At 40.0% G+C, this 10,707-nt stretch overlaps 1 protein-coding gene across 8 annotated transcripts in view; it reads left to right on the top strand.

The window, feature by feature from the left end:
• The window catches only part of anln2 (anillin, actin binding protein 2), a 16,339-nt gene extending 6,992 nt beyond the window's left edge, over positions 1–9,347 (top strand). For 5 of the 8 annotated variants that reach the window (XM_016674515.1, XM_016674519.1, XM_016674513.1 and 2 more), the window contains 17 exons: positions 99–1,049; positions 2,239–2,534; positions 2,618–2,709; positions 3,149–3,275; positions 3,510–3,645; positions 3,945–4,133; positions 4,239–4,365; positions 4,505–4,553; positions 4,992–5,045; positions 5,144–5,176; positions 5,263–5,287; positions 5,393–5,496; positions 5,816–5,869; positions 6,255–6,341; positions 7,105–7,212; positions 7,297–7,439; positions 8,180–9,347. In XM_016674515.1, coding sequence (XP_016530001.1) covers positions 99–1,049; positions 2,239–2,534; positions 2,618–2,709; positions 3,149–3,275; positions 3,510–3,645; positions 3,945–4,133; positions 4,239–4,365; positions 4,505–4,553; positions 4,992–5,045; positions 5,144–5,176; positions 5,263–5,287; positions 5,393–5,496; positions 5,816–5,869; positions 6,255–6,341; positions 7,105–7,212; positions 7,297–7,439; positions 8,180–8,372 — 2,768 coding nt within the window. In that variant the 3' untranslated portion in view covers positions 8,373–9,347. The remainder of the gene's footprint in view (positions 1–98; positions 1,050–2,238; positions 2,535–2,617; positions 2,710–3,148; positions 3,276–3,509; positions 3,646–3,944; positions 4,134–4,238; positions 4,366–4,504; positions 4,554–4,991; positions 5,046–5,143; positions 5,177–5,262; positions 5,288–5,392; positions 5,497–5,815; positions 5,870–6,254; positions 6,342–7,104; positions 7,213–7,296; positions 7,440–8,179) is intronic. The other 3 variants (XM_016674514.1, XM_016674520.1, XM_016674518.1) reach the window with 3 other exon arrangements.
• Positions 9,348–10,707: the final 1,360 nt, after the last annotated feature.

Genomic DNA, 10,707 nt, shown 5'->3' with positions numbered 1-10,707 from the left:
GCAAATAAAAATTGATTGATTGTTTGCTAGAATAAAGGAAAAAAGTCTGAAGTGACATTTCAGTGACATAATTAGACTCGGCGCTTCTCCCTCAACAGGTGAAGGAGCGGTCGCTGATGCTCCTGCTGCATTTAAAGAGCTCAAACTCAGCAGCGAGGAGGAGAAAGAGAGCGTTCCTCATGGTGAGGAAGCAGGAAATGAGAACGAGCTCAAGCCTGCAACTGTGAATGCAGAAGAGCAGCCAGGGTCCCAACACCCAGAGAGCCAGACTGTGTTAAAGTTTTCTTTCAGTGATGAGCACAGCCTGTCTGACCTGCACACAGCTGATAAGCACAGCTTCTTGCAATCAACTCTCCTAGATGAGTCAAACACGAAGGAAACGAGCGAAGTTTCCAGAGTAACTGAGGTGGAAAGGTCTGAGGTGTTTCCTTTTGACGAAGACGAGACGATGGAAGGTTCTACATGTGGTGAAGAGATTGAACCTTCAACCGATGAGGAACTAAGGGAGTGGAGATATCCTCAAGGAAACGTGTCGGCTGATGAGGAGGAGAGAGTGTTTAGTGAGGAAAATGAAGAAGAAATGGAGGCAGCAAGAGAGGGAAAGGAGAAAGAAAGTAGCTTGAGAAATAAAAGTGAACCTGCTGATGATAGAAGTGCTCCAGATCTAGATGTATCAGAAAAGTCAGCTGGCTTTAGTGAACAACAGGAAGACGAGAAGCTTAGAGCAGAAGAGAAGAGGAGTGATGGAGAAAACAGAGTAGATGACTCCTTGATGAGGAAATCGGCTTTAAAAGTCAAAACATTGAGAGAGAAACCATCAGAAACCAACTTTGAAAACGAAACTCAACCTGGTGGGAGGGATGAATGTCAGGGTTCATCTGAGATCCAGATGTCAGACTCGCATCAGGGGGAGAGGGCGGTTTTAGGTGGGCTGAAAGCAGAAAGCTCAAAAAAAGTCACCTTTATCCTGGAGCCGGAGCTGATCAATGGCTCCGATTTGTCTGAGGGCGACGCCTCAGAGGAGTCCAGGGCAGACACCAGTCTGTCAGGTGAGGCATGTCTGACAAGCTGCCTCTTAGAGAGGAGCGTCCCTGGGGTGAAGCACTTTGTGGGTGATCATTTTCCACTGGTGAACTGGGAACACTGGGTTCACACCAAGAGGTGATTTTAGAAAACAGAAAAAGCTGTCATTGAATGTGAGCTGTAGTCTTATTCCATGTAGATGTAGAAGATGTAAACATTCACAGAGCAGCAACTCATTTTTAATTGGAGGATTTCTTAATCACTTAAATGACCCAAGTCATTCAAAATGAGGCTTTTGCAAAAGAGTCCTAGTTGTACCATGTGCACAGATCAGACAGGAAAATAAATCTGAAGATCTTTAACTTATGATCTCTTTAAAAGGTTTAAGTTATAGGTGTCAAACCCAAGGCCCGTGGGCCAAATCTGGCCCGCCGTAGCTTATTATGTGGCCTCCTAGACTCTAAATTACATCAGTAAGTCCTTCTAGTTTTTCACAAATCTGCAAAATTCACACAAAAGCAACAAATTTCCCAAAAAAATTTTTCCTGATTTTACTGCAAATTTTCTCAAAACTGATTGAATCTGTAACTGATACGGCGAGTGATGGTCACATATGACATCATACATTAGTGCAAATATTGTAAGAAGAAAAATCCTTACAAACATTTCCTAATATTTACCACAAAATATGTAATTTTGATTTAAAAACAGTCACAAAACCCTGGAGGAACAGCTATTTATTGATATTTTAACAGTTTAATTGGTTTTATCAATAGATTCTGGTACAACCGACCCTTTAAGAACATTCAGATTTTTGATACGGCCCAAAACGAAAGGGTTTGACCCCACTGGTTTAAGTCTATCAAATAAGTGATAAGTCAAGACTTGTGCACAATGTTGTATCTGCATTAAGATGTCATCCTACTAATTAAGTATTTCTGAACTTAGTGAGTGTTTTACGAATGAATAACTTCAGCCAAACACTTTTAGAGTAAATTACCTTAAAGCATTTGATAAAATACTGAACTTGGATAAAATGACAGCTTTTGTCTTGATTTGTTTGTTGTGATGTTTTTGAATGGTTTCCTTTGCACATGTATGAGAGAACGTTTCCTGCATTTTGAAGCTGATGCACAGATGGATTTATAAACACAATTTTATGTGGATTGTTTGGTTTTGAAAAACCTGAAGCTAATTTGCAATGTTTCCCATCAGATTCAGGGTCAGGCTCTCATGATGACACCAACTCGACAGAAACCATTGAGAAGATGTTTGAAGAGGTGCTGGAATATGCTGGGAGCGCAGAAGAGGAGGGACGAGTTGAGGAAGACGCAGAGGATCATGACAGTGGCATCGGTTCTTGTTCTGTTGGAAAGACTGGCGAGAAGATTGAACGACAGGAAGAGCCCAGGGGACAGGAACGTGATGAAAACGAAGAGCTTCTTACTTTTCCTCAAAGCGGCATCCTCTCTCCTCTCAGCAAGTCGTTTGAAGCTGTGGTTACCCCACTGGTAAGACTGGTTTACACCTTTGCTTTGTTTAAATTTCCTCAAACAGTTTTCATAACTTCTCTGTTTGTGATATTTTCCATCAGCGACTGGCTGCGGCCCAAGAGTCTCATCCTCCACCTTTGCCCCTGTCTCCAGAGGAAAGCAGCACTCTTCCTGAATCTGCTCCTCTGTACAGGTTGGAATGGATTTTACTCATTTTTTTTCAACTAAGTACAATTTAAGAACCATGTAAATCAGTAAAAGAAAGTTAAAGCTGTAATTTCTGTGAATAAAGATGTTTTCATCTACACATTCACACAGATGTGTGTAAATGAGGTGAAAATTGAATAAAGAAGCTGCTAGGAAAAAGTTGCAAATATGAAAAGATGGCGCTAATTTACATTTCTCCTAACATGGGATTTGTTAGTTTTAGAAATAAGCAAAGCAAAATGTTTTTCCATCGGAAAACACGTTTCAACAAAATGTCACTATTATAGGTTCTTTATGAGACGGCAGCAGTTTTTAAACCATGTTATCTTGTTTCCGAGTCTCATAGTAGTTTGACGCTAGTTTGCCGTGCAGGTGGCGGATTTGAGTAAACGGCGTTCACTGACCTGATGGTTGTTGTTTGACAGCATCGATGCTTACCGCACACAAAGGCAACGTAAGCTGCCAGCCATCCAGAGCGTGACTCCTGTGGTTCAACGGCGAACGCCAGAGACACCGAAGCCCAAAGAGTCTAACACCAAGGAGAAGATAACTGTGAGAAGCATGTTTTTGTTTTTTTTTTCCCTTTACATTCCCTGATATTTGTTTAAAAAAATGGTGTTCTAAAATTAGTTTCAATTTGTCCTTTCTTTGTCAAAGATTTAAGTTTCTTAAAATATTATGAGCGTCACATTTGGGCACTTCAGCAAAGTTATTTTTAAATGTTCTTAAATTTGTTTTGAATCTGTTAAATATTTACTTCCAATAAAACTGCGTGTGGTTGCTCAGGCTCTGAATGAAGAAGCTGGGAAACTGCAGCTGGTGATCAACCAGACGCTGCAGGCGCTGAGCTGCTGCACCGACGTGGAGCACGGACGAGGATCTCTGGAGGAGGCTGAAGCTGAGAAACTTCTGCTGGTGTCCTGTAAGAAAACCGCAGCGTTTTAAACACCACACTGGATGTTTAATGATTCATGTTGATAGTGAATATTTCTCTACTCAGAATAACTAGCAAGGTGGTGAATCTTTACTTTTGTTTTTTTCAATAACATTTAAATCCACAGCTTTAATTTAATAGTCAATTTTGTGCAGCACGTTTCCCAGATATCATCACTTTGCTTTATAGGATTAGGTCAAGCTGTGTTGCAGCAGATAGGCTGGGGGTAAATTGTGAGGTTGTTTTATTTTTTTTTAAGTCTATTCTCTCCACTTTTTGCTCTTTAGGTGAGAAACGGTCTGCTCTGCTGGCGGAGGTGTCCAGACTGCGGGAGGAGAGGAGCCTGCAAACTGACGAGGCTCCAAAGGAGGACACGGACTACGTTTCCCAGCATGCCTGCAGAGGAACCGTCAACATCACCAGCATCCAGCTGCCTCTGAAGGTCGAGTTTGTCTGCTCATCCAACAGCCGTCCAGGTAGAACCACAGAGTAGCAATGCTGTAATTTTCTCAAAGATTTAAGGCACAAATGTTGCTTCAGATGATGTTTAACGGACTGACTGGTTTGTTGAACTGGTCTAGGTCGACCGAGCCACTACTTCTTCGTCCTGATCCGCTACGGACCGTGCAACGTCATCGCCACGCCGCTGGCCACGGCTGCTGACGCTCAAAATGGAGACACCATCTCCTTCCCGACTGCAGTCACACTGTGAGCTGCACACTGCGCTCTCCTTCTTTTTACAAGTTTTTAAAAACTAAGCTAAATTATTTCCTGATTTTTAACTGCTGAGTTATAGTTTCCAAATAGAAACATTGCTCTACAAATAACTATTTATTAAAAATTTCAGAAAGGATATACGGTCGTCTTTTGAGATTGACGTTGAAGTCTACAGCCTGGTGAGTCATTCATTTTGATTTGTAGAGTTTATAGCCATGGATGTGAGCAAAATTTAATGTAGTAAATTATTTTGTTGGACTTACAGGAGTATATTAAAAATTTTGAAATGTGTGGCAGCCATATTGAAATTTCTTTGGAATTTTCAGTTTTCCATCTCAGAAGCCCTACTTCTGAGATTATTGTATTATTCTTTTAATTTAGACTACAGAGCAAAATGCCAAACCCTTCTTTAGTGCATTCCTTTTTTCTTTTTTCTTTTTTTCTTTTTTTTTTCTTTTTTTTTGTAGTTGGACGTCCCAAAGTTTTTCAATTTTTATTTATTTTTTTAAAAAAACAATCTGTTTGAGTTGCTTTCTTCATCTTTGTTCTGGTTTTGTTTGAACCCAGTTATTATGTTTCTGTAGTTAGGTTTTTTTTTTCTTTTTTCTACAATCTAGTGTACCAGCTCAGGATCCAGCAGCACCTCAGACCGGACCAGCACCAAGTCCCGTGTAAGTGAGCGATTATTTTCCTCAGAAATTCAAACCATGCTAATGAAAGCAGTCTAACTTTTTCTCTTTTCTTTTTTTTTTTATGTCGATATAATCAGGTCACACCGAGGAAGTTTCTGAACACCCTCACAGTAAGAGTTCATCTGTAATCATGCTCTGCGGTTTTAATGACCTTTTTCTGTTTCGTGCTTCACTTTAATGTCGTCTTGTCGTTTGGCAGAAATCCAGCAACATTTTCACATGTAAGTTGAGTTTGTTTTCAGATTTAACTCTTTGTATTTGCTAAACTCAGTGACGGTTGCATCATGCGGGTTCACGACTCTTTGTTTTTGTTGCTCCACATTAAGCTCCTGCTGCTCTCAACACTCGCCGCTCCAGTAACTTTTCCCTGGTGGGTTCCCACAAGATCACCTTGGCTTCACTGGGATGCAGGAAATTTCCTCTCGATAAGGTAATTTATGATTGGTGCTATTTTAGTGTGAAGGTAAAACGAGTCTCTCTCTAGTCTTAAACGGTCACATAATTTACTGAGCAAAATAAAATTAAACTAAGCCGTGATTTTCCTGCTTTAGCTGAAGAACAAAGTGAACCGCAGCTTTTCTCTCGGGGTTCTGCACATTCCTGCACGGTTCAGTTTTATCTCCCAGTGCACCGTTATCACCGTTTTAGTCACTTTGGTCCGTTTTGTTTTAAAGTCCACACCTGGGTGGTCTCACTGTTGACGTGATGTCTGTCCCCCTCCCTCTGTCTGTCCTGCTTCGTCCACTCAGATGAAACTTGATGGCAAAATCAGGAAGCTGCTGGGAGATGAATTTCAGGAAAAGGTTTCACTTTCTTTTTGTTTTTTTCCTCAACATCCATCACTCTTCACATGTCTTCCTTTTTCTCTTCCTCTATGCAAAAACTAACCAATTTCAGTGATAATTAGCACAAGTTAGTTTTTTTTTTCTTTTGTTGCATGTTTTTGAAAGTGTTATTTGCTTCCTTAGTAGTTTTTTTTCTGTGTGAATTCATCCATTTCAGTCCCTTCGATCAAATCAGCATGATGATATTTATGCCCAGTTTTCTTCAACACACACAATCAAAATTAGTTAAAATGTCCTAACCAGATCTAGATTTAGCTCATATTTATTAGATGAATATGACTGAGTGAAGTTTTTTCTCCATATTCTGTTATTTTGAATGTGACTCCTCCTCTTGTGACTGCAGGTGCCATTTCTTTCACCACTGGAGGGCCACATCTACCTGAAACTGGACAGTGAGGGCCACTCCGATGTGCAGCACCAAGGCTTCCTGGTCAGCAACGTTACCATTTTGTTACTTATCCCCCTTTTTTTTTTCTACAGCAGAGTTATGCTTTCAGTAAATATTGAAAGGTTTCAGAGTAGAAATTTTAAACTGGAGTGTTGAACTCTGAGAACCTTCAGGTTTTTCTGGCTAATCAGCTGAAGGCGAGTTCTGGCCGGAATGGCAAATTGCACAACAGATATTACATTATTGATTACAATTACTTTTATTGCCTTAAATGTGTTTGCAGTTGTACTGAAGTAATTTGTTCTGCATTCCTTGTATCAAATGCAGATCTGTTGCAATCAAAACATCTTAATGCAACCATTTAATCATGAAATTTCTGCTTTAATCTGGGGAACAACTTAATTTCCTCTCTGGGAGTTTCTGCAAAAGTCCTTAAATTTATAACGGTCTTAGATTTTTTCCATCATTTATAATTTCTGCAGGCCCAAGTTGGCATATTGAAGTAAATTGCGCAATGGTTGGAAGAGACTTTACTTTTTCCTGGAATGGCTCCCAGGAGGTCTCTTTGGACTTAAAAACCTGTCAGCATTACTTGGATTTGTAAAGACAATAAATCTCCACTTTTCCTTTGTCTCTGTGGGAAATGACCTCCCAGTCGTTGGCATGGACCGTTTCTCTAAACAAACTTTTGTGAATGTCCAAAAGATTATTTTGAGACCAACAGGTGATGCTAAAATGTCTCCACAAAAGATGCTGGTTATCGAAGTGGAAAAATCCTGGGATTGCTTCTGTTTTTTCTCCCCAGACGATGTTTGAGTTGATCAGTGGATTTGGGGTGTGGAATCGGCGATATTTTGTTCTGGAGGAATGCAACTTGTCCTACTGGAGCAACCCAAATGACAGGGAGACCAAGGTAGTGACCGACCAACAGGTGTTTCAATAAGGAGGGGGAAAAAGCCATCAGGTGACGATTTGATTCTCTGGTTGAACTCTTCAGGAAGCAGAAGGCAGCATCTCTCTGTCCAGATCTCCTAGTCAGTGCGTCAGGCCCGTTAAGAGAGATTCATGTGCTCGACCTTTCACCTTTGAGCTGGTGAACGCCTCTCAGCAGGAAGACCAAAACCAGGAAGCGCTGTCCAAGTAAGTTCATATAAAACTGTCAACATGATCCATCCCACCTGGTAAAACATGAAATGATGGAACGGGCGTGGCCTCTATTCACCCACATTGCACAGAGAATGAATGAACTGTTTCCATAGGTTGGTCTATTAATAGAAAATATTTTCATGTCGTGATGAATCTTCCTCACTCTTCAGTCTCTTATCTCTGTGTCTCCACCACTCCTGATCAGCTTCAGTCTTTTGGCCTAAAATCAGTTGTCAAAAGGCCTTGAGATGAATAACAATTAACCAAATATCTGCAACATGCAGAGAATAACTGAAGGGCTCTTGAAATGTAACGCATTACACCAAGCTGTGCTTAGTCATTTCGACCCTGCAGACAATCATTTGAGATGATGATTGAAGTTTGAGTTAATTTTTCTGGCATAAGTATTCTTGGTTTGTGTATAATAATAATAAATGTCTTGTAACTTTTCTTTAAGTTTTATTTTTTTAGTAAAAGTACAACAGCTTCCCACAAAAGATTAAATTTATAAAGTTAATGCAAGTTAACTATTTAGTAAAACTATTTTTTACTAATGTAATCCTGGAATACATTGCGTTTTTTTTTTTTTTTTTTTAAATTGAACCAAGTTATGACAGTCTGACTTGTGCTAGTTTGCGTTTTTATTTAAAATTTTTTAATGTGTCGAGCCTTAAACTCTTCATAATGTGTGAGCTGCTGATGAATGAGCTGTGTGTTTGTGCTGAACCTCTCAGGTGTTGGTTCTCGGCCGACACAAAGCAGGAGAGGTTGGACTGGATGGAGAAGCTCAACCAAGCCCTGCTGGACTTTCACACATGGAACCGTCCCCCGGCTGAGAACCAGGCGCCCAACACGTCCAATATGTCCAACACGTCCCACTTGTCCAACACGTCCCACAGCGGGACCCTGACGGAGAGCATCCTGTAGTCCTGGAATCAGCTTTTAGGTTTTGGTATGAGCCGATATGTGGGATTAGATTAGAGCTGTGGGAGACATGATGAAACATCTCATGTTTTATTGATGGGAGACGTGGCTAATTCATTTTTCAGTTTTAATCCTAATCTATAATTGTTGGGTTTCACTTTTATTTGCAAACACAAATATTTTTAGTTTCATGTTGTCAGATTCTTTTTTTTAACTGGTTTTATTTTTTTTTCAGGATTTCGTTTGGTGAGCAGCTGCTCTGTTAGTAATTGGTCACTTTAAGTTGTCGCCTTTGCTATCACCAATATTTACTTATGTACATGTACGGATTCAGACTCTATTTTTATTGCTCAAGCTTGAAGTATAAATGGTGATCAATACACTAATACTAAATAAATGTATGGCTAACGCAGGACGGGAGTGTCTGTGAGAACAGAAACGCTACAAATGAGAGAACGTAAAACCGATCAAAAGTCGTTTTCTCTGCTAAATGTTTGGGTTTGGCTGCATTCAGAAGGCTGAGGGACAAAAAGCCTATTGTTGTTTCTGGGATTTAATTATGTGGAAGAGAAATATACAAAACAATTTCATTCACCTTGATGTGAAGGAGAGTTTATTTGCTTAGACTTTATATATCACTAATTTACAAAATTGTACCCTTAATATCTCAAATGGTAGCAATTTTAGTTTTTCTTTCAAAGTGAGATTTTTTTCTTTAAATATATATACGGACCCTTTGATAATCAACATTGCTGGCGTCTTGTCTGACTTCATTCCCAGCACATTAAGTGTACATCATTATTGCAAATACAAATAGTTACTGATGTAAACATGTATGTAAGGTGAGGATAAATGATTTGATCCGTTTAGTTTTCTTTCCCCTCTGTCATGTTGTTTTTCTTGCTTTCTTGTTGGTTTTCTTGTGTTTTCAGTCTGTGCATCTATTAGAAAGTATAAATAAAGTCTAAGGATTGAAACCTGAGGCTCGGATGATTAAATCTGGCATGAAATAAACAAATATCGCTCACTTTGAACTGCAAAAATATTCTTTCATGAATGGTAAAGTTTCACATTAAAACCACAAACCTCCAGATATTTTATCACAAAGTTTGTGATGAAATAATTAGGATGTAGAGGGAAAACAATGCAGGGTTTGAAAACCTTTTACAAATTTAAAAACTGAACATGCTGTAAATTCACTTTACATTTAACTCCACCTTCATTATGGTGTGTCGCTGTGGTTACGTCTACTGGCTTTCCACATAGGAGCAACTTGGCACTGCATCTCCATTGGATTTAGGTCTGGACTTTGATTAGGACAGTATAAAAATGAGTGAACCATTCTGACTGCTCTCCCCAGCGAACCTCCTCCCCAGTTTCATGGAAGCCTCTAACAGGCTTTCCTCCTGAAATCTCCTGCGCTCATCACCGCCTCCCTTCCTGCAGCTTCGCCGTCTTTAACCCCACAGCATGATGCTGCTGCTGCTGCCAGGTTTCACAGTGGGATAGTTGTTCTGGTCTGCATGTGAAGGCCAGAAATTTTAGTTTTGGTCACAAAAGATTATGGCTCCTCATTTCACATTTGCAAGTCTCCCTAATGTGGACTTCTTGTGACTTTTCTTAAAATTCATCCGTCGGCGCCAGATTTATCAAACCTGTGACTAATATTCGTCTTGTCGATGGTTTTCCACCTGAGCTATAGATTTTTGCATCAAACCTATTGATTTCTCTGCTTCTAATTCAACAAAATACGAAGAAGCTGAGTATTTATGCTTTCGCAGGACATTTTTCTGCCTTAATGCCTCATTTCAGCATCAACAGGAAAGGTAAATATTTCCTGCTGTCTTGTTTGGTTCTTTCACACCTGAGTAGCAGTGTGTTGTATGTCGTGCCAACTAAAACTGAAGCTCTGCTCCGCATTCGGAGCCTGCAAGAGTCTGGCAGGAAGGCGGCTCAGGTCAGGAATGTCATACAGGAAGTGGTCTAGAATTAGACTTCCTGTTCGCTCCTCTGGTTGGAGGTGCTGCTGGGCGTCATTAAATCTAAGGTGATGACAACAAGGAGGGGAGGGGGGCTGCACCTATTCAGCTGCGTTGGGCGGGGCAACGCTGGTGTTTTCAGCAGCTGTGCTTTCCAGTGGCACAGAAACGCCTCACACAGCTGGGACAGATTTTTACTTCATGACATTAACCCGTTCATGCATGACTTATGATCCTTTGTGTCAGGATTTTTTTTTTTCCCCTTTTTTTTTTTTTTTTTTTTTTTTTTTAATTTTCTTGGGCATAAAAAAACGGGTAGGAAAAACATTTGGAAACATTTTCATTATTTTTTTTTTAGG

This window comes from Poecilia formosa, unplaced genomic scaffold, assembly GCF_000485575.1.
Source record: "Poecilia formosa unplaced genomic scaffold, Poecilia_formosa-5.1.2 Scaffold97, whole genome shotgun sequence".
NCBI classification, from domain to species: Eukaryota; Metazoa; Chordata; class Actinopteri; order Cyprinodontiformes; family Poeciliidae; genus Poecilia; species Poecilia formosa.
This window is presented reverse-complemented; position numbering and strand designations above follow the sequence as displayed.